Source organism: Sciurus vulgaris (genome assembly GCF_902686455.1).
Source record: "Sciurus vulgaris genome assembly, chromosome: 3".
NCBI classification, from domain to species: Eukaryota; Metazoa; Chordata; class Mammalia; order Rodentia; family Sciuridae; genus Sciurus; species Sciurus vulgaris.
Window position 1 is genome coordinate 109,267,740 of NC_136463.1, and position 24,991 is coordinate 109,292,730.

The 24,991-nt window shown below is 35.4% G+C and overlaps 1 protein-coding gene across 3 annotated transcripts in view; it reads left to right on the plus strand.

Annotated features, from left to right (window-relative positions):
• Positions 1–24,991, plus strand: part of GALNT13 (polypeptide N-acetylgalactosaminyltransferase 13) — a 563,464-nt gene that overhangs the window by 350,342 nt on the left and 188,131 nt on the right. For all 3 annotated transcript variants that reach the window (XM_079134478.1, XM_079134477.1, XM_079134476.1), the window contains one exon: positions 15,887–16,067. In XM_079134478.1, the coding sequence (XP_078990604.1) occupies positions 15,887–16,067 (181 nt within the window). The remainder of the gene's footprint in view (positions 1–15,886; positions 16,068–24,991) is intronic.

Below are 24,991 nucleotides of genomic sequence, written 5' to 3' on the forward strand. Positions count from 1 at the left end.
CCACTATCAATGTTGCTTTTGCTTTTTGCACTAGAGATTGTACCTAGGGCCTCATAAATGATAGGCAATTTAGAGACAGGGTCTTCCTTAGTTGCTGAGACTGGCCTTGAACTTGTGATTCTCCTTTTTCAGTCCCCCAAGTAGCTGAGATTTTAGGCAAGCATCACTATACCTAGCACTATCAAAGTTTTGACTATGTTTTCCCATTTATTTAATTATGTCATACCACATTATGATGATTTTTCAAACCTAATATTTTATTAGCTAACCAAAGATATTTGGGTTTGAAAAATCATCATTACTTCTACAATTTTTAAATTAACATAAGGAACTATAATAAACTAAGGGAAAAGTACCCCATACTAATCTCAAAATGATGTATTTGAATAGTAGTAAGACATACTAAAAGACCAGTGCTCCTTGATCATTTCTCTGGTTGCAAGAGAAGACCTCAGGAATTGCAAGCTTTCTTTCTGTATTTGGGGAACAGAATGGAAACTCTTGTCTCTTTAAGGTCATGGAAAGTTAAAGATGTTCCTGAGAAAGTTGGAAATCATGTTGTGGAGTCAAGGCAAAGTATAAGGAAGGTGACAGATTTGAGAATTAGCTTTATGGAATTTATAATTAAATGAGCATATGAGAATGGATGACTTTGTCAAGAAAGAAAACAGGGAGAGCAGAAGAGGAAGGTATGTCCTTAGGTAGCATCTACATTTAGGGGTGGAAAAAAGAAGGGAAAGTGAATGCTAAGTCAAAGCTGTCAGAGAAGAACAAATATAATGTCACAAAAACTTTGAAAGTTATGGTGATTGTCAACAGTGTCAAGTGCTGCAAAGAAGTAAGAATAATGAAAGCTCATAAAAGGCTTCTTGAGCAGTTTCAGATGATGGGTTCAAGATACTGGAATGTAAGCTGTTAAGATAATTGGATTTTGAAGATATGTAGGGGAGGAAAAACTTTTTTTTAAAAAATTTACCAGCAAACAGGAAAGGTAATGCATAATATCAGTCAAACAAGATCAAAGTAATTATTCCATATTTGCTACCCTTTGATTTTATCATTTTATTTTAAATAAAATATAAACTGATAGAAAGTTTAAAAATATGAGATGATAATGAAAAAGAAAAAGCATAATCGATGAGTAAAATACCTTTAGGGTTTGAAAGAATATTATAAAGATAAAATAAAGCACATCTGTGTGACACTTTTTAAGCTGACAATGCAGTTTCACACTCATTGTTTCACATTCTTTTCCAGAACAATATGGGTGAGCTGTTATTTCATTCTGTAGCTGAACATTTTGAGCCTTAAAGAAATTGTCATGTGGCTAATTATTGGCAGTGCTGAATATCAAAGCCACTTCTCCATGCTCCAAGTCTAGTGCTCCTCTATTCTGAGTTCAGGAGGAAAAGGGTAAATTTTAACTTTGGAGAGGAGGTTTGACACTCTTTCCAAAGAAGGGAGGAGGAAACTAAGACTATTTGAGACATTTCACGGTGAAATGAGTAGATTGTCAGGCCAGCTCCTCTTCAGCTCAAGAAAAGTAAAAGGGAAGAGATTATAGATTAAAAAAAAAAAAATGAAATTGTATCAGGGCTTGATAGGAGGAGAAAATTTGGGCTAATCACTGCTTCTTCAGCAAGCGTTTGAACAAGCACTGATATTCTCTATATAACAACCTTTAAATGTCAGAAGAGTAATATCTTGCAATTCTATTGAAACAGAAGAAGAAATAATCTTTACTATGCTTCAAGCATGGTATTAGGAGAAATAAACATTGTACCCCACTCTCCTTGTTGGTGATTTATCAGTGAGCAAAATACTATGCTAAATGTTGCTGTTCATAGTTGTTTCTTTGTTTCTCTCTTCCGGGTCCTGAGGATAGAACTCAAAGGTTCACACATGCTAAAGGAGCAGCCCTACCACTGCACTGCATCCCCAGTCTTCACTGTTACTTCTCTTCACACTTCTGAAATGTGCAATGTAATCTACATTGAATGCCAACAATTTATTTTTAAAAAATTAAAAACTGTTGAAAGTAGACTATTACTTCTTCCCATTATAGTGTGCTTTGTGGGTGATTTTAATGAACATTTGAGGTGATATCAGTATGGGTATTTTCATGCATTTCATATTTGTCTCACTAAGAATTTTAAAGCAAAAACAGAAAAAAAATAGTGTCTGTAAGACGGCTTTTGGAAGGGAATCATAGTTTCCATTGCTAGCATTAGAATTGTATATATACCCCCTAGGAAAATATTTATCTGAAACAAAATGTTTAGCTTTCTATAAAGATGTCTTGTGTCCTTGACAAGAAACAAACTGTTAAAAGTCCATGAATAGAGAGAACTAGGCTTGGGGTTAAAATATTTCCTTTCTTGTATCACAGGAGACTTCTATTCAACTGTCACATGCAAACTGGTGAGTAGACTTTAACATGCCCAATCTAACATTCACAATTTCACCTGCTGGTGAGCTACTTGAAGATAGAGAGGCATGCTTTATTATTCTTTCTCTGTGCCCCAGAGCCCAGCAGGGTGCTTGATATAAAGTCAATGGCCAGTGTATATTTGCTGAATAGATGCCAGCCAAGTCCTGAGAGAAAATGCTTGAGAGGGCAGAGATTATTCCCTGTCCTCAAATCTATCACAATGCTTAAGAAACACTTGACCACTTTATAAGTTATATGGGAAATTTCATTTAAACAAAAAATGAAGCAACTGTAGTTCAGAGAAATGGATTTTTATTTTCAGATAAACCAAGTATCTGAAAGGTAACTTTGTTCTTGAGGTATCAGGTTTTCCCCATTCAAATTCTTTGCATTTCTGGCATATGCAAAAGAGCAGGAGATATGGCACACTGCAGCTGGGCACCCAGGTGGTCTACTGATATTCAAAGGGACCATTCTGGCATGGATTCTAGGGCAGTGTCCTGCAGCTGTCATAAGCTGCTCTGTGGCTAGAAGCAGCAGATGTTACTGATCTGACAAGGAGTCACACCATCAGATACAGGAGGACACCAATATAAAATGCAAAATATCTCACCTGAATATCATTTAATATATCTCAGACACTTTCCTTCTAGTTTTGAGTCACATCTACAGTTTTATTCCTCACTGTCGATATTTATTTATGGGGTTAATTGTACAACAAAGGAAACACAAATTCTGATAAGTCTGTTCTTGTCTTAATGTTCCCCTTACATGTACTGAAAAGGACTTCTAAAACATCCAGGACTTAATACACTTTAAGATTATTGATGGTTGAGGGATGATAAAATATAACTGTCACATGTCATTTCTTGAATGTGACTTATCACATATCATTTCTTGTTTTTTAATCAGTTATCTACGGAGAACAATCTGTGCTCATATAAAAGCAATACCTTTGTAAATATGAAAAGCTAGACACTAATTTTTTAATCAGTGCCATCTTATATTACATAGGATTTTCAATATCCGGTTGACTATTTTATATTCTTCATTTCTTTCCAGCTATATTCATACATTTCATTTTAGAAGATGAAATATATCCATAACCAGGACCATGTTTGCCCTGTTGATCGAAAGGAGAATTGGGATTTTCCAAAACAAGCAGCCCAAGAAAGATGTAGAATAATGACATATAGCAATTCTCTTGACTACAGAAAATAAAATACCATAATATGTGGTAATTCTAAAGGTCAGAAAGCTCCAGGGAGAGGAAGTTGTTGAAAGGCAAAAGCGAGAGTAGACAATACATCACAAAATGTTGTTATTTGTATATTGGGGGTTCTCCACTGAGGATATGAGTTACTGGGGGTGGATGTATGTGTGTGAGAGGAGTGGGACATGAGATTGAAAACTCCATCTGTGACCACCACATCCCCGCCATATGTCGCATACACAGTGGTTCATTCACATGCCCCCTCAATTCCATCTCAAAGCAGTTCAACATTACACTCGGTAAAAGCGTACCTTTCTATCCTTTCCATCCTTTTTCTTTTCTCCTTTTCCTCTACCTCATCTTTTCTATGTCATAGTCAGGACTCTGAAAAATGCAAAGAGATATACTGTGGTTGGGAGCCTTCTCTTAAAAAGAACTATTCTAGGATCAATGTATTAAGTCCTTTAGAAAGTGAATCATTTTTTTAAAGGAACATTTTGAGTTTGGAGCTTTCAGGAAGTTCATTTCTAAGTTAATATGAAAAGTACTTGATAAGGGAAAATATTAGATAACTGATCATTTTAGAAACAAATGAATAGGAAATAAGATGTGACATGAATTCAACTCACCATTGTCTCCATTCAGTATCAGTTTGGAAATAACACCTTTAAATTACCCTAATGTATAACTATGCCTTGAAAACTTCTCTTGGAGAACAAAAGTGCTTTTGTAGTTTCCTTGTTTCCATAACTTTTGTGACCTTTCTAAAATAGGCAACTCACATAACTACATAACTTGAGGTGGAGAATGTATTGCCTTATAGGAAGGTTCACAAGTCCATTTTTTTTCATGCTTTATCTTTATCAGAGAATAAACAACATTCTATCATGCTCTTCCAATACATTTAAGGTACGCTTACCTAAGTAGGAAAATGTTGACTAGAATTTTGAATGTTTTTTTTTTTCATTTCTATCTAGACATGTGATCTCCAAAATGGTCTCTATATCTGATGTCAGGAGACTAATCTGAATCATAGAAATAGTTGTTAAAATATCTTAGCCGTCATCAACCCTCCTCCCTCTTCTTTTACATGTGAATTGTCTAAGTACTCTCAAGATTAAGTAATGGAATCCAAATTTTACAATCAATTCGTGAGTATTTCAAAATTAGAATCCAGCTTTCTGATCTCATATCTGATGCTTTTTTTTCCCTACAAATAATTCTTCCTACACATAAATCTTCTTCAAAACAGTGCTGACCTGGGCTGTGGGTATACCTCAGTAGGTGAGGACTTGCCTTGAATGTACATGGTCCTGGGATAGATTTCTAGTACTACAGGGATGGGGGTATAGGAGTCTTGAGGCATGTGGAATCTCCCTGTGGTCACAAGGCAAGTGAATACTTAAAGACCACAGAAGCTATATGGGGATGAATCTGCATCTTGAGATATTATCATTACATAAATGTGTGTCTCCAGCTCTTGTGATACCTCCTGGATCATTCCTTCAACTACACAGTACAATGAAAAGTAGACAAGTGTCAACCAAACAATTAAGGCATTTCTACTCAAAATTAGCATGAGGGATAACTGGCAAGTTTCTTTATAAGGATGAAGAGAAAATACCTACAGAATCCCATGACTGCCCCTTTTGAATAATGGTTTCATGCCTCTCGTGTTTATCTCAACTTATCAGGGATCATAATGCCTTCAGGATCTCAATGGAAGCTTTTCTCAGACTTTGTTCACTTGTAAGAATAAAATAGTTTGTCATCAGTCTAATTAGATGTATATGTAAGCAAAGTAGAGAGTCAAAATGCTGACAAGAATTATTTGAAACAAACAGTATCTTTATCTTGTTCCAGTTTTCCCTTTGCCAGCACAAAGAAAGCTGTACTTGTTCCTAACTCAATTGCATGACATACATATTTTACATGCATCAGGCATTTTTTGTATTTCTCTTTTTTTAATTTTTTTTTTGTTTTAAGTTGTAGATGGACACAATACCTTTATTTTATTTATTTATGTGGTACTGAATATTGAACCCAGTGCCTCATGTATGCAAGGCAAGCACTCTACATCTAAGCTAAAATCCCAGACCCTGTTTTTCTCTTTAATACTATAAACATATTAATCAGTACATGTTGAACACTTAAATGACTAAACATTTCTTTTAAACTTAGAACACACTGATGAAGTGGTATCTTTAAATTCTGATTGTTTTGCTACAGGTAAATTATATCTCAATTTTATATAGTGAAGCATGTGGTACTTCTCAAAGAGATAATGTGATTGGTATATAAGACTAATATATATAAAATGACATACATAACATATATAAGTATGCACGCATGTATAAATAACCTCATACTGCACACATCCATGAACATTTAGCAAGAGGAAAAACTGCAGAATTGAGAACTAATGGGTTGTTATATAGGTGGATCATAGTGTTAGAAATCCATGAAGACTGAGATCATTTAGGAGCAAGTATAGTGAAGAACTGTTCACTGGAAGAAAACATATGTGAGCTGGACCTAATAGAAAGGAGGTAATTCGAAAGGGAAACACATATACTAACTTTAGTTTAATCCCCACAAATTGTGTCAGGTTATTGCGTGCCTATTTCTTTGTCATCATAGGACTAGTCATTATTACTTTCCTGGTTTATGGCAATAACTCTGCCAAACTTCCCCTGATTTTTCAGTTTTAATCCATTTCCCATATAAAGGCTAAGTGTCCTTATGTGGACTGGTTAACCTTAATCATCACAGCTCCTTTCTGGGGTAGAGCCTTCTATTTTCATTGTACTATCTAAAACCTGTGTCATAGAGAAAGATGAAGTAACCAAGGTACCCAGCTGGTGAGGGGCAGGGCAGGATATCATCTTGGGAGCTGGAGGCTATACTCATGACATTTGTGCCACATGGACTTCATTGTTTGTTACTGTTTGATTTTATCATTAAGGCTGTATTAAACAATGGCTTTCTGCCAGAAATTGTATGTGTTCATTTGGGAAAGCAGATAAATATTAGTATGAATGCATGCAGCTGCATGAATTTGACACAACAGCTGTAATGTTAGAAACAATAGCAGCATTGGAACTGAGATTGCAAAGTTGGAACTTGTGAAGTTTCTGAACTTTAATTAAAATGTCACTGATGTAGGTGCCAGAAAAACATGAAAAAGATAATGTATGTTAGTTAATTGCCTCCTAGAGGGAGGAAGAAAATCAAGTAGATAATCAAATGAGCAATGGGCATTTTACATTTTGATTAACAACCTTCTCTATCATAAAAGACTCATAAAAATACCTGGGAACAAAGACAGGTAACTAGCTTCAATTCTCTATGGAAAAACAGGAGTTTGTATTTCATACATGGTCAAATTTATTTGAGAAAGACATATGTATAAATATTAATCTGTTGGAAATAACAATCAGATATACTTGAACATACACGGTAACTCGGCATCACCTGTTCTAGTGGATGACACAGCATGTTTTATTCAGATTATACTGTCTGTTCAGACATTGTGATATAACTTCAGAAAACAAAATGTGGTATTCTAATGGGAAACTAATGGGATATTCTTTTAAACTCTTTACTGTGTACCTAAATCCTTAGGCATATTATAATTTAAAGAAAGGCAATATTTTAATAATTATTATATTAATTTTCATTAATATAAAATCATATTATAATATATTATTATTATATTATTATAATTTTAAAGAAAGACAAAATTCTTCAATATTTAAATTTAAAAGTTTAAGCAAGTATAGTTAATAATCTACCAATGTTGATATCCCTGAACAACAACAATAACAAAATGACATGCAAGATATCATTTTTCTTCACCTGTGCCATGTGCCACTTATGGTGCTTGATACACATAATCTTATTATGGTCTTGGTTGTAGTTATTACTATGATTACTTTCCAAAGGGAAAATTAAGCCTTTGAAGCCTTAAAAAATGTTCACAAGTACACATAGATGATAAGTCACAGTGCAATAGAATATTTCTTTTGCTAATGTCATAGCCCACGTTCTTAATAAATGTGTCATACTATCACTTCCTTGTTTTATTCTCTCCTACTTTTCTACCTTCCTATATTTATTGAAGGTACAACTAAGGAATATTATCATGTTATTCACTGGAGATACTACTCAATTTGAGTTCTGTTTACTTTAACATTTAACCATATAATTTTTGATCAGTTAATTTTTATCATTTATAACGTTTGATCAATTAAATGTTTAATTTTTATATTACTTTATTCAGTAGCAGTAGTAATAGAACTAGTAGTAGTAGTAGTAGTAGGAGGAGGAGGAGGAGGAGGAGGAGGAGTATTATGTTATTAGTGACCAAACCAAGTTGCTCTACCACTAAGCTACACCCCAAGCACCTCCTTTCTTTTCTTGAGAAAAGATCTTTCTAAGCTGCTAAGACTCGCCTCAAATTTGCAATTCTCCTGCCTCGGCCTCCTGAGCTGCTGGCATTATAGGCGAGGGCCACTGTGCCCAGCTACTTACTCAGTATTATTATAAGCAGGTATCAGCCTAGGTAATTCATATTTTTATGCATTCCTACTTTGATCTTTTCACTTTCAAATTTTGAAGAGAAGTTTACCTAAAATATGCAATATGAGTTTATCAACATGTTCTTTGAGTGCAGACGGTGATTGGGAAAAGTACTCACATTTTTCCCAGAGTCAGCAGTTGAGAACAAATATTCATTGAGTTTTAGAACATTTATTCACATCTCTATGTATCTCTTCCAGATATATTTGAGATCTGCATCATCTGTGAGAGTTAAAATCAAAGGTAGTTTTTCCTTAAGTTTTATAAATCAACAACCATTATTAGGCATTGTGCCTGCACATGCACATTCAAACTCTCATTGCAAACTAGAATTGTAATATAAAATCAGCACTTTCATATATCCTTACCTTTGCCAATTAGAAGATAAAGCAGGGAGAACTTTGAAACCCCATTTTTAAAAAATTCCAACAAGATATCATTCTGTTTTTTGCATAGGTTCAGAGTGTAGGGGATAATTATGTTTTCCTCACTTATCACAAGGTTTGTGGCTGATAACACTAAACTGAAGATTAACAACCAAAGTATTTAACCAAAGTATTTTTTAATATGGGATATTGCAGAATGAAGGCACAAAGGCCTGGAATACTAGATATTTGTATGTTTAGGATCAATGAAAATTGGACAATTATGTAGATATATGATTGGTTTAAAAGGGTATGAACTGGTGGAAACAGACAAGAGGGAAAAGAATTGGAATGATTTAACATGATGAATTTGTTCACATTCTTCTTGACCTTGGAGTATAAGACAGAACCCCCTTTAGAATGAGGATCTTATGACTGACTTTCAGATGAGGTAGGTCTGAGAATTCCATATTGTCACGTGTTATAGTTTAGGTATGAGATGTCCCCTTAATGCTCGTGTGTAAGACCATACAAGAAAGCTTAGAGGTGAAATGATTGGATTATGATAATATTAATCTAATCAGTGTGTTAATCCACTGATGTTGATTAACCAGGTGATAATGTAGGCAGATGGACGGTAGATGGAGAAGAAGGATCACTGGGGACATGTCTTTGGTGTTTATATTTTGTCCCTGGAGAGCGAAGCTCTTTCTCTTCTTATCGTCATGATCTGAACAGCATTCCTCAGTCATGCTCTTCTGCCATGATGTTCTGCCTCACCTGGGCCCAGCACAATGGAGTCAGATATCTGTGGACTGAGACCTCTTTTCCCTCCTCTGTGTTGCTCTTGTTAGGTCTTTTGGTCATAGTATCAAAAAGGCTAACAAACACCATGCTTCAGATGAGAAAGTTAGGAGATCAGAGTGATCTGGTTTCTGCAGTTTTCTCAGTTGCCAAAGTGCCATATTTTGTGATATCATGTTTTGGGCTGTGATATAATGAAACCCAGAAGACCAGAAGCCATGGCAGGCCCAAGAAATTAGAGAGTGGAAATACAGAGTGTTAGGCATCTTACATAACCACAGTGCTAATTTATCTTTGCAAAAAAGGCAAATAAGGAACTGAGGACAGCTGTCTATCACTGGTTTATATGTAACAGAACTGTTTTAGTCAGCTTTTAGGCGGCTGTGACTAAATGACCCGACAAGCACAATTTTAGAGGAGGAAAGTTTATTTGAAGGCTCATGATTCCAGAGATCTTAGTCCATAGAAGGCTTACTCCATTCTTCGGGGCTCCAGATGAGACTGAACATCATGGTGGGAGAAGGTGGTGAGGGGAAGCAGCTTACATCACCGTGATTAGGAAGCACAGAGAGACTCCACTCGCTAGATACAAATATATAGACACCAAAACCCACACCCAATTCCTACCTCCTCCAGCCATACCCTACCTACCTCCAGTTACTACTCAGTTAATCCCACCAGGGATTATTTCACTGATGAGGTTAATACCCTCAAACCCCAATCATTTCTCTTCTGAACCTTCTTACATTGTCTCACGCATGCACTTTTGGGGGACACATCACATCCAAACTCTAACAAGGACTTACTCTACACTCTGAATTTTACATGTTTTTATTTTTTCTTCAGCCATTTTAATTCTCTAAGAATATGACCCTTCCCAGATTTAGAACATTCAAGACATATTATATAGTTTTATGGTTATTTTCACATATTGAAACCAAGGCTTCATAAGCCCTATGTAACTGACATTCTCTTTTCTCCCCAGGCTCATAATGAGAGGAGTTTGGAATGGGGAAGAGTAGGAGTTTGGAAGTTGTCTCTCCACCACCAGTAGTTAGGGTCCCACAGGAGGGGTAGGGAATCATGAATGCCCATTGTTGGCTCAGTGTGCTTCTACCTGCACTGATGACCTCCACCCACAAGGTTATGTTCCATACACAGTTTTTAGTTTCCTTATAACATTGTCTATCTTCAGATCCTATCCCCTGTATTATCCAAGGGTCTTTTGAAGAGCAAGATTTTAGTCTTTCTCTCACAACATAGGATCCTCAAGTGCCTTTCTCATCTCCTTGCTAATCTGCCATATTTCTTGTCCCACAGCTCATTCTTTCTTTTCTATGATCCATGCTCTGTAGAGCCCAGACCACTGAGTTCTTGACCAGTTGCAGTTAAAGATCACTTCCTCCCAGCATCACTACATTGTTGGACCTAATCACATTGCAAAGACACTGTGAACTGGTTAACCCCAGTTCTTCCTTCAGAATTCCCTACGTTAAAATTAGCACCAATTTTACTAGGGTCATGTTTTCCCCTCACACTTAAGGACTTGTCAAAGATCTTTCTGGACACACTCTGCTCCATACTAATGATGGCACTAGGACATCCTGGTGATTCCTATTCAGCAAGTATCTAGCTGGGATTGAAATGCCCTTCTTGCCTTCACTCACTTAGCTTCTTATTTGGCTTGTGAAGAAGGAAAGTAACTCTTCACTTATGCTTAATCCATAGCAAGGTAGGGACAGCTACTCCACTAAACTCTGCATTCCTCACCTTAAGAAGAGCTTGTGTGCCTTCTCATCTGCAACAAACTGTGTCTTATCTCTTCTGAGTTCTAGGCACCTTTTGGAAAGTCCTGGTCATGGTACAAGTGCCTCTTTTGTTTACTAAATTGTGGTTTTAAAAGAAAGAAAGGTTAGTGTACGATTTCGTAATCATCTTTGATAGTACATTACATATTAAGATTGCATTGTGCTTGCTTTGGCAGCATATATATTAAAATTGGAACTATACAGAGATTAGCATGGCCCCTGCGCAAGGATGACATGCAAATTCGTGAAGCATTTCATATTAAAAAAAAAAATTGTAGCATTCGATGACCTAGTTTGCCATGAACCTTCAGCCATTTCTAAATGTTTTTGTTTTTGTTCTATTGTGACAGCCAAATAATTTCCTCAACTCCTGAGACCTGTGGAACAATACTGCCCTTCTCATCTCCTTGCTAATCTGCCATATTTCTTGTCCCACGGCTCATTCTTTCTTTTGTATGATCCATGCTCTGTAGAGTCCATTTGACTAAATTATTTCACCTAATTTGATATTTGAAAAATATTTCCAAAAATGTAATTTAAAATTCTCCCAAAATATTTTCATTTACCTCTCATCATTCTACCAAGAATGAATTTTTTTTTTTTTTCAGGTTAAACTTGGTAGTCAATTTTTGTCCTTTGTTTGTCCACTCAAGCAGCATACAGTGGTATCTATTATGGCTGTAGCACTGGACATGGCTCTGGGGCTACAGAAATGACAGGACAACTCAACTGTTCTTTTAGAGCCTACATTCTGGTTGAGCAAAGAAAGTGTATAAGGATAAAGATAAATAAATTCCGGATTATGATAAGCAGTGAAGGAAGCAAGCAGAGCTCTATTAGACAAAAATCACTGGGTGTGGCTATTTTAAATGTCGCAATTAGGGAAGGCTGGTCTAATGAAGTGGTGTTTTCAGCTGTGATGAGAATAGGAAAGAAACAAAGTTGCCAGCATATTAATACAGGAAGAAGGGAAGCAGTTATAGAGACTTTGGTGTGAAAAAGCATGTGATACATTATTGTAAGAAATGGCAGAGAGCCAATATCACCATGCGTATTGACAGAGGGAGATAATCATGTGGGATCTTACAAAACCTGCTAAAGGATTTTGTTTATATTCACAGTACAATGGTAAAGCATTGAAGAATTTAAACAGGGAAGTAAAATGAAATGATTAAAATTTTAAAGACCACTTTGATTTCTCAGACAAAACAAATTGTAAGACAACCACAGTGAAAGTGGCAAGACAATTAAGAGTCTATTACAATTGGCATACTGCTGTTGTTGATTAGGTCAAGGATGTTGGCATTGGAAATGGAGAGATGGTGCTGTTATGGGGGGGGGGGGCGCAACTTAAGAACAGACCGATCACCACTGAGAAGTCCGAATTTGACAGTCTTTATTAAGCTGGCCAGCTGACTGTCTCACACAATGCCCCCAAAAAATGGCTATTGGGAGAGCAGCCTCGACCACAGGGTTGTAGGGGTTTTTATACCAAAAATCACATCAATCATAAGTGTCTGTTGCTATGATTCAAAATTACAAACTAACATCATGAAATCATCAACAGAGGGAGAAGTGGGTTAAACTGACCTTTACTAGGTACAAACTAAAAAATGGTTGCTAACATCCACAAAATTACCGTTTACATGGTACATTGGTTACTACATAGGAGTTGCCATTGTATATTATTAAACATGTCACACTAAGTAACTGATGATGGGCACAGAGGCAGGGTGTTCCCATGGGAGAAACTTATTTCCTATATAACATGGAGTCTCAGAGCAAAATGGAGTCTGTTAAGTCATTTCCCTTAGAGTCTGGCCTATAACATTCTCATGGAGCCAGATCTGTCAGCCCATCACAGGGCTATGAACTGAAACATGCCCTACCCACCCCCATTCAAATGTTGAAACCTTAAAAACCTATATGACTCTATTTGGAGACTGGGCCTATAAGGCATTAGTAAAGTTTAATTGAGGTTGTAGGGTGGGGCACAAATTCAATGACATTGATATTCTTAGAAGGAATAAGAGCCACCTAACTGTAGTGCTTCCTCTTGCTCAATCGATCTCTCTCTCCCCCCCCAACTCCATCATCATGTAAGGACACAGCAAAAAGGCAGTTATCTATGAACCAGGAAGAATACCCTTATTAGAAACTAATCATGTGGGCAGCCTGAGGGTCAACTTCCCAGCTCCTGAACATTGAGGAAAACATTCCACTGACCTTTGTCTATGGTATTTTGTTATAGCAAACCAAGTAGACTAGGACACATAGTTATTCAGAGAATTATTTTTCAGATGGTTCTACCAAGGTTTGTTAAGCATGTGAGAGATCAAAGAATCAATGATGCCATGCAGTTTGGTTTTACTGCTTATTTATTTATTTATTTATTTTTGTTCCATCCCCTGGGAAAACAGTGACAATATTTATTGACAAATTAAAAATAATTCCAGGATGAAATAAAATAAAATCTGTCTGCCAGAAGAGGGATGACTGATTCCACTTTGGACATGACTGTTTAGATAGCTCTGAGACAAGCAAGTGGAAGTGCCAAGTAAACGTTTGGATACACAAGTTTGGATCTTGGAGGAGAGATCTAGGCTGCCCTGTAACTGTTGAGGTTGTTAGCAGTCAGATCACATGTATATAACAGGAGCAAATTAAGAATATCCACTGAATGTTCAAAGAGAGATGAAGACTAACATTTGAATAGAAATTTATAGAGAAGGCAGATAAACAATACAGTAGGAAAGGAAAAGGAGAATCCAAGAAAATAATCTACTAAATAATGCATCTAGGGAAAAATTTATAATTTTTACCATACCAATTTTGAAGGAGCTTTAGAACTAAGCAGCATTTCACAGTGAATAGAAGAATGGAAATTATGGAAAGTAAATAGTATGTATCAGAAAATATGTTTTATATTAATTAACATTGAAGGCAAGCAAAAATGAGGTATCAACAATACAGATATAGACCACATTTGGATTTTTAAATTCTTTTGTAATTTTATTTATTTATTTACTTTATTTGAAAGACAAGTGATTTGAGAAAATATAATATTAAGAGAGATATAATCCAGAAATGAGGGAAATGACTGATGTTTCAGAAAAAAAAAATCAGGGGGTGACTAAATGAGTGACATCCTTAAGAAAGATATAAGGAATATGATCCAGACTGGCATGCAAGTATCAATTTGTTTTTGATCAGAGAGAAATCAACTTTCTCCATTTTAATTGTAAGAATATAAAGATATTTGTATTTATAGGAAGTTTTATAGATTTCATGTTAGAAATCAATAAAATATTTTATTGAATTGCCCTATCTTTTGAGGGAAATGGTGAATTTAATTCTTTTTATTGTTCAGTATTTCGATGTTTGATTAAAGCCTACTTACCACTAACATTACAGCTTAAACAACTGTAAAATGAAAAAAAATTAGATCGTACCTAAAATGCACAAACCATTGCCGCTGAGTATATTATTGCCATGTTTCATCCTGTGTTAAAATTTGAATGTCTGTTAATAGTGCCCAAGTGTAATAGAAGCCCTCCTCTAAGCCTAACATTACTTGAGGGGCCAGTCTGAGAAAGCTAGTTATTTTACAAAAAAAATTTAACTGATGCATAACACAATAAAAATTATGCATATTAATGGAGGACCTTTTTTCAAAAAAACAACTCTTCTTAAATCATATCCATGAAATAAAAATGGCATTACAGTCCAAAACTGTTATTAAAATTCCATACAGCAATAACTATTACTTTTACTTAAGAAACTTGTAGCATATATGTAATATGATTGTGCATGTAATAGTAGTAGTAGAGTGTGTGTGTTTGTGTGTGTGTGTGTGTGTGTGTGTGTATGCGTGTGTATACACACACATCCCTCAGTAGTCCACCTTGGAAGGTTTGTTCCAAGACCCCTCATAGGTACCAAACTCTGTAGATGTTAAAGACCTTTATGTAAAATGACATAGTATTTGAATATCACCTACACATATCCTCCTGTGAACATTAAATCATCTCTAGATTATTTATAATACCTAATACAAAATAAAGTCTGTGATACTATATTGTTAGGGCACAATAACAAGTAAAAAGTCTGTTCATATTCAGTACAGATGGAATTTACCTCCAAGATCCGTAGTTGGTTGAACACACAAATGCATAATCTATGGCTAAGGAAGGCCACTTTTGTGTGTGTACGTGTACATATATGTGCATATGTATTTGTATCTGTTTACCTGTGGCCATACAATGAAATCTTATAGACATAATACATGTTTTCTGGATACTTTACATAATGTCTAACTTCAGGTGCTCAATAAATCCTAGAACATTAAGAAATACAAATATGTCTTTCAAGAATTGTTATAGCAAATTTTGGATACCAAATATGTATTAAATAGCAAGTAGGTTTCTACTAGAAATTTGATAATCTAATAAAAAAAACATTGCAATTACATCTTACCACCATGATTTCAAAGCTACAAGTATTCATATATTATGATCTTCCAAATTAGCATTTCTTGCCAAATTAAGTATAATAGTTCTAAATTTTGTATACATCTATATTTTCTTAAAACATATAAGATCTGAAGAACAGGCCTAAGTTTCAGTTGTACATTATTATTGCATTTGTAATAGTGACTGTTATACAATGATTTTTCTTTTTCCAGATTTGGCAATGTGGAGGCTCTTTGGAGATTGTAACTTGCTCCCACGTTGGTCATGTTTTTCGGAAGGCAACACCTTACACTTTCCCTGGTGGCACTGGTCATGTCATTAACAAGAACAACAGGAGACTGGCAGAAGTTTGGATGGATGAATTCAAAGATTTCTTCTATATCATATCCCCAGGTATGCGATTTTGACATTTTTCTTCTTCTGCAAGGAAACATACAAATGTTAACATGCTCAATGTGTGTCTCACTATTCCTATTATTCTACTACTTTAAATAAAATTATTTCTTACCATAATGTTGCTGAAAAATGTGTCTGAGAAAGTTGTACTACACAATTTAGATCTAAAATAAGAAAATTTATATCTCTATATTCTTCTTTATTTTCCTCAATCCAAATAGAGCAAGCAGTACATGGAGATATCCAAATATAATTGACACATATCAGGTCGATTTAAGAGTAAAAAATTTGTTTGGCACAGTGGTGCATGCCTATAATTCCAGCAGCTCAGGGAGCTGAGGCAGGAGGATTGCAAGTGCAAAGTCATCAACTTAGTGAACCCTAAGCAGCACAGGGAGACCCTGTCTCTAAATAAAATATAAAAAGGTGCCTGGGGATGTGGATCAGTGTTTAAACCTTCCAGGGTTCAATCCCCATTAACAAAAAAAAAAAAAAAAAAGATAAAAATTTAAGCAAGGATGTTTTGTGATGCCTTATTTTTTTTTTAAAAAAAGTAGCTAAGTAAGAAAAGGTGAAATTACTTCATATAGAAACAAAATAGAATATCATTTACATATTAAAATTTATGTTTTGAAGTATAATAACTAAATTATTTAATAAATTTGGGGAAAATAAAATATCGGACTATAAAATATTATATTAATACCTTAGATTCACAGAAATATATAATGAGAGAAATAAAAATAAATGTAGGCTAGCATTAAGTGATGCAATTATCAGTAATTTTATTCTTTTATTTTCTATACTTTTTAAAATTTTTCAATGTTCACACATTATGTGTTTTTAAAATTCTTTCATTAAAAAAGGGACAAAGAAACCTTGTAACACTTTGTGAAATAATTACTACTATGTGGTGGGATTATTAATAGTTTAATTCTTTGTAATTTTATAGATTTTCAATAAAATTTTAATTTTTATAGATATTCAATAGTTGCATTCAAAATAGCTATAAAATTAAGACATTAAAAAAGAAATAAAGTAAAGTTACAAGAAAAACTTGAACAAGAGAAAAGTTGCCTTCAAAATTTCCAAGTGTAGATAAGGAGAAAAAGTATAAATTGCAGGAATTCAATAATATTGATAACATAGTTGTAAGCATTTTGTTTTCAATGGTTTATATATATGCCTAGTGATCATCAGTGGTGTTATTGTCTAAACCATATGTTATGGTTTGGATGTGAGGTGTCCCCCAAAAGCTCACATGTGAGTCAATGCAGGTTTGCAAAAGAAATGATTGGGCTTAACATAATCAGTGGATTAATTCCTGATTGAAGTAACTGAGTGATAACTGAAGGTAGGTGGGCTGTGACTGGAGGAAGTGGGTTCTTTTGGGGCGTTGCTATGGGATATGTATTTTGTATCTGGAGAGTGGAGGCTCTCTCTCTCTCTCTTTCTCTGCTCTCTGATCATCATGAGAGCTGCTTCCCTCTGCCACACTCTTCCACCACGATGTTCAGGCTCCCATTCATATCAAGCCCCACGGAATGGAGCCAGTTGTCTATGGATTGAGACCTCTGAAACTGTGAGCACCCAAATAAACTTTTTCTCCTCCAGAATTGTTCTGGTCAGATCTTTTAGTCACAGCACTGAAAAAGCTCACTAAAACACCATAAAAACAACAACAAAAAAATCCATATCTACACCTTGTTTTCTGTAATATAAACTACATGACTTAGAAAAGTCAATTTGGATTCTAATTTACATTCTATAATTTCTGAAATTATTTATAAGGCAACTAAATTCCTCTTTTTATGAATAAATATGAAGAAAACAGTGTGAGCTTTTATACTAAGATCCAAAATTCTACACAGGTAAGGAAAATAAGGGCATTATATGTGTAAATGTGTGATTAGAAGGACTTTTTCACACATTTTCAGGCCTCTTCTATATCAAGAAGTTATTGCCAAGAACACAGCTTCACGGATAGATGTGTTGCTCTTTACAGCAAAAATTCAGACCAGATGTTCACAAAGCTAAGTTCAGCAAGACATGTTAAATTTTCAGCAAGGCAGTGACATTTATATAACCTTTTCATTTTCTTTTGATGATACATTTGAATTCAAGTCATCACTCATAGAAATAATATAAGCTCAAATGTGAACAAGGAAGTGGCATAATGGAGGAAGAACATGTATTATGTGCGATGATATGCAATTTATATTTAGGAATACGAGTGATTGAAAATAACTGTGGATATATGCATTATATTCATGTACAATGAATATTACTTGTGAAAAGTGCTATAAGTATAGGGTTAAGGGTATTTCTATCTCCTCCCTCTGGAGGTTTGCTGGAATGAACTGACAAGAAAAAAAAAAAAAAAAACATTAAATAACAGAAAAGCCCTGGAAATTTATGAAATTGCAAAAGGGGGAAAAGTCATAGCATAGTAAGGGGGACACAGGAGTGTGATTACCCACTAGGACCACATGATTTAGAAACTTATGTACACTTTTTCAATAGATGATGGAGAGAATGAGGACAGTTGGGGGACAGTAAATGACTTTAAAGGGAACTCAATGAGTTTAAAGAATGCAGAATGGCCTCGGAGAAAGCTTTTGGGACCTGCACCAATACACAATGGATTATCTAAAGGACTGAAAGAAAACAATGTTGTGTGACAGAGTCTGTCCAGGTGCATTCATGATGAATCTTTAGTCTTTCTTTCTGCAATATGAGTTCAGTTAACAAAGCTCAGGGAAAAGAGGTTTGGCAGGCACAGAACATAAGGAAACTTTGTAGAAGTTCTCCCTGTCTTGGAGGAGGGGTGGGATGGCAAGGGCAAGACAAAGCTACAGTGACCTTGATTCGGAGCAGTTTTCTAAGGCTTTTTAATTTAATTTAGATCAGCTTGCTCTGCGTGCCACAACACAACCTTATGTTGGGGATATTGTTCTCTGAGCTCCAACATTCCCCTCTTGCATAGTTTTTCATTGGGTTGAAACTGTAATGAAATGACAACTTTTAGAGTTCAAATCTGCTGTGTGAAATTAGTAACATTGTTTTTCTCAGCAGGGATGGTTTGAGTATGCTGGAAAGCATTATTTTTATATACAATGAATATCATGTGGAAGGTCATTATTCTAAAATGGACTCTCTTAATCTGGAAAGGTATTTTTAGTAAGCAGAGAAATGGCACTGGGGAATGTGCTGAAAATATCCAGGAACATCCTCTGGGGCATTTATGCTTGTGTCTAAGACAGCATTGCTGAACGTGATGGAATCAGCCTGCTCTAGAGCGGGCAAAGGGGGAAAACAAAAACATGAAGCAAGGCATTGCTTCTCAGTGGAAAAGGAAGAGCAGAAGTAGGCCAGGATCTAGAGCTGGATGCCTAAAAACAATTCTAACCTGAGGCAGGTATCAGGTCATCCAAAACCAGATAAAGTGGATTATTCAAGTTGTCAGGAATCTGTCACTTGTATGTTAAAAAATTTAACCATGATTTATTTAGGCTATAGAGTCTGATATTTTCTGTAACTTAAAATGAAAATTGTGAACTTCTCTGCTATTCCGTTGAATTGTCCCATTTCTGATTTTGCATTTCCTTAGGTGATGAGTAAGTTTGTGAAGAGAGAATTGGTGGATGTGTAGTGAGGGGGAAGTAAAGGCCTTTTCAGTCACACTTAGAATTGTACCTTTTAATATAATGTGCACACAAACATGCATGGTTATGAAAACTCTAAAGAGTGTATAATATTGTATATTGAGTCCCCAAAACATGCTTAGCAATATGACCAAGGAAATTGTTATGGTTCTTTCTGGAAGCACCTCTGTGAATCTGTGAATTTTCTATCACATTTTGTGAGGAGATTTCTGCTTTTTATTCTAGGACTTCAATTACCAAATTTTATTCTCCACTTACACAGTTACCCAAAATTCAAGTCTGTAAGTACTGGGCCTTTGTGAACTTAATTCTGACAGCTTTACTTCTTTCCAGTGTGTTTCACCAAATAGTACCTGCCCACTTTATTGACTGGTTTTGTGGATGTGTCAGCTTTCCTACTACCTGGGTTTTCTTTCCTCCAAACGTGTATTCTCTAAAGTTTGATGCCATGGCAACCATTGTTACCACTTACAATACAGTTTTAATTTTTATCACTTGTCTCTTTATTGGCTCAGAGACCTGTATTTCAGTAGATAGCAACTTTCCTGTCACTTTATACTCTTTAAAAAAGTTGTTGAATAATTAGAATTAATAAATAAATGAATGAAATTTAAAAGGAGTCCCTTCAATTTCTTTCTTTTTGTTGAAGTCTCCATAGATGTCTGGTGTACACAGGGGAATCTCTTCAAAAGAGTTGTGGTAAATGAAAAAAAAAAAAACGCTTTGTCCCACCATCTGATCCAGCCCTGGCTAAGGACCCACTGATAAAAGAGAATAGAAGGCTTCTCTTCATATGTTGGAAATATCATTCTTCTGAATTGGCCTTCAGAAAAGAAAGTCCTACTGCCTTACCTATGTGCTTAGGATTTTTATGATTTTAACATAATCTTAGGTGTGCATTGTAATAGAACCCTGTTCTCCAGGGTTAATACCTTAATACAATTTAGGTGGGCAATAAGATTATCTAATGGAGGAACATAATACAGAAGTTCACAAATAACAAATAGGGTTGCTTTTGGACCTCTGGATTTTTTTCTAAGGAACCCCCAGTTATTTTAATGTTTAAAATGAGATCTACAAATAGCTATGATAGAGGTGGTGGAATGCAGGATTGGGTTCTCGATCCTGCAGTATTGAAGATTAAACACCTGAAAAAGTGGAGGCAAGTGTAGAAAGCAAGCTTTATTTAAGAAAGATAGCATATTTCCCTGGAGATAGGTGGAGCCCAGAGCTGAGTGCTGGTGGGAGTGTGTCTTGCTTTCTTATAGACCCCCACCTTTTCTTTCTTCTCTGAGGAGCAACTCTGAGAGCAATGGCTTGTGTTAGAAAATGCCCATCTCAGGAGGTGTGTTGAGCAGGGAAGTGGGATCAGAGGTGTTAGCCACCCATTTCCTTTCCTTTGATAATCAGCCCTTATCTTTCGAACCAGATCATTCACTATGCTGACTACCTGTTCTTCACCCCTGTCTCAGTTACATGTACAATTTACTTTTATCTGACTTTTTCATACTATGACTATATATTCCGATTGTCTGGACCCATGCCCATCAGCCATTTGGCATTGAAAGAGTAGGCGGTGTCTTATTACTTTTCCTAAATGGATGTATAAATGAAGAATAGAATTACTTTGAAATAGTGTTGTGAAATAGATTTTCTACTTTGTGGAGTATGCTTTCTACAGTCTTTTAAAGGATCTAAATACTGAAGCATCATGGATTCTTAAAGCCCAGTAGGCTCTTAAAGCCTTAGGCCGTTTTCACTAGTAATGGGCTGCTTCAGCTTGAGCCAGAATGCTTGTCCCAGCAAGTCTTTTGAAATAAATTGATGTAAACAGAAATCCCTCTTCAAAGAACACCCTATTATAAATGGTAGCATTTTTTCCCTTTTGGTCACAGGTAAAAAGCTTAAGAACTTAAAAAAAGAGACCATAGTCATAACAATCACTGTTTATTTGAAATGCTGGCTGTTCTATAAATATTGATTTTCCTTCTTTGGGGAGGTGGATTTCTCACTGTGTATCAATAGACAGGGTGATTAGAAGCAGCTGTCCTTATATGACCCCTGGGTTGTTCTTCCTGGGTTGCTCTTGTTTTTAGCAGAAACAAATTGAAAATAAAATTTAAAGATCCTTGAAACAAACCTCTAAATGTATTTATGTGTACCTGAGAAAAGTTTGTCTTCCTTTGGCAATATTGTAATCTGATCTCTATTCCTGGTAAAGACAAACCACACACTGAGTGAGGAATCCTTGAATTTCTTGAATGTTAACTCCCTGTTTGTTAACCTCTTTTTTTAATTCCTTAGAAAACTCAGCTCATCCATGACTGCCCTTTTGAATAGTATCTTTGGATCATTATTAAAGTTTAAGTTCTATATTCATTTATACCTCTCGACATTTGTATCTATAAGATGCAGATGTTTTTCAGCATGCTAATTTCTTTTAAAGGTACAATATTAGTCAGCCCTTTGAGTAGTGGGCCTAATTTTTTCTTTAATTCCTAAAAATATGATACAGGACTGATTTCATAGCTTCAGGTGTGATAGTTCCAGCAATATATATACAGCATGCAGATTTTTTAAATAATCTAAAAATATTAGTTTTTTGGTTGTTTTAATATGAATTCATATGAAAAAAGTATAGCATTTCTGAAAGGAAAACTCCTTTCTACCTATGAAATTTGAACTTATTATTTAATAAATGCTTTTCAGCAGCATCAATCCTGATATCACTGAGTGCATATATGATGAAGATGAAATTCTAAATCATTTTAATATGGTATTTTGTAATAGCACATGATTTATCTGGATGATGCCTTAAAATGTTGAAATAAGGGATAATAGCTGTATTCAATATTATCAGTGTAGGGGACAGACAACTGCTTTTCTTTGCTGTAATCAATCAAAACTGTTTTGAATTGTTTAATTCTTAAAGGCATTTGGTCATTTTTATTTTTCACTTTTATTGAAGTTTTATTGGTACTAATTTGTATTTTGGCAATAATGATATTGCCTTGCTTACGTCTCCCTGCAGTAAGTGCTCATTAGCATCCTGTCCAGCACCATACAGGTAGGAGGGAACACAGACAGTTAAGATGTTGTCTTTGCCTTTGAAGAGGGAGTTGCCAGCATTATCATATTTGACTAGTTAAATGAAAAATAAGATGAAGTGCTTAGTAATGGGGAACATACTGTCAAGATTTAAAAGGGCTTCTAATGTGAACTGCCTACTTTTCCCTGGATTCCAACTTCTTATTGACTTCAAAATGAAATGATGAATCTTCACATCCTTTCTATTCTCTCTGCTAATTTATTTCAAATCCATTCAGTTTTCTTCACTCCTGTACCCCTCCTACTCAGGAAACTTCCTGACTACTCCATTGGGGCTCCCTGCCTCAAAATTTGCCTCCTTCTCACCTATCCATGCTGAACTGCCTAAAGACCTTTCCAAACCTAAGTCTAATGTGATCCCTCACTTCCCTGACAGCCTTTCAATGACAATACAAAGTCATAGCCCTGAACATGGCCCAAAGACCCTGTGAGACTCAACCCTTACCATTTTTCCAGTCTTTCCTCTGACACTTTCATACCAAGTGTTCCACATACCTATCCTGGGGAACTACACTCAGTCTCCAAGCTCAACATGCTCACTCCTGCTTTTAGGTTTTTGCATATATCTTAAACGTATTTTGAGGAGTTAATGAATGCTGCCACTTCTACATAAAATGCCATCTCAAATACCATTGTCGTACACCCCATTCAGCTTTCAATGGCTCCCTATACTTTCAATAGTGTCAAATTTATAGATTATTAAAATGATTCTTCCTTCTACTAGACTAAATAAAGGAACAGTGACTTATTTTTTTGTTTGATTTTGTTTTTAGAGTTCTTTGAGATCAAATCATTAATTTTTCTGTTTCTACTTTACTTATCTATGTCAGAAGCAATAAAGTATATAAACCCCAGCCATCTCCTCACGTATCCTTCAAATCCTTTCCCCATGAATTAGCATATATATGCAGATGTATATATGTATACAAGAAAATGTAATAGGTATTGTACTGATTTCTTCTGACTTTGTGTATCTTACAGTGTCTCATATAATTCAGATAGGATTTTATTATTCTATTTTGCCCCCAGTGTTATATAAATGTATCAAAAGTAATCATACCAATATTGTCAAGTAATTAGAAAGATTTCAAATTCCACCTCGGAATCTGCCTAATTCTACTACTAAAAATGAATTACAGAACTGGGCACAGTGACTGGGAAGGCTGAGGCAGGAGGACTGCAAGTTCAAAGCCAGACTCAGCAATTTAGTGCAGTCCTAACAAACTTTGTGAGACCCTGTCTCAAAATAATAACAGAAAGGGCTAGGGTTGTGTGGCTTAGTGATTAAGTACCTTTAGGTTCAATCCCTAGTACAAAAAACACATATAAAGAGAAACATTCTTATAACAATATCATTGTGAACCTGGGAGATTATTTCTTAGGAATGTAAAACATTAGAAATAAGAGTTCTAGAGGCAAACTGCCTTGGGCTATTTAAATTCCTAGCTATGCTTAACCTTTCTGCACTCAGTCTCTGCACTCGGCTTCATTTCTGGAAAAAAAATCATATTATTTATTTATTTGCAGTGCTGGTATCAAACCCAGCGCTTCACATATGCTAGGCAAGTATTCTACCACTGAGCCACATTTTCAGCCCAGTTTCTTTGCTTTAAAATGGGAACTACAGTGAAAAGATCTTCCTTTTGCATAAAGTATATTGGAACTTAGTGAAATAAGAGATATCAATCATTGAGAACAATGACTAGCAAATATTAAATACTCAATTATTGTTAGACATTACTGTTGTTATCATGCAGATACATTCATAGAAGTAAGCTTATTAGATCAATGTGTATGTACATTTTATTTTTGCTAGATGTTGTCAAAACTTTAAATTATTCATAAAAGACTATCATCAGTCCCATCAACAGTGTTTGTGTACTTACTGTATACCAGTCATTCTTTGTATTATTAATCCTTTCATTTTTGCATATATAAGTTTGTTAGTCATCTTTTTGTCACTATGACCAAAATACCTGACGAGAGCAATTTAGAGAAGGATTAATTTACTTAGTTTCAGAGGCTTAGTCCATGGTTGGCCAACTCCACTGCTCTGGGCTGGAGGTGAGGAAGAACATCAAGGAAGAAAGGCCTGGTGGAGGAAAGCTACTCAATTCATGTCAGATCTACTAATTACACTTGGGCTCT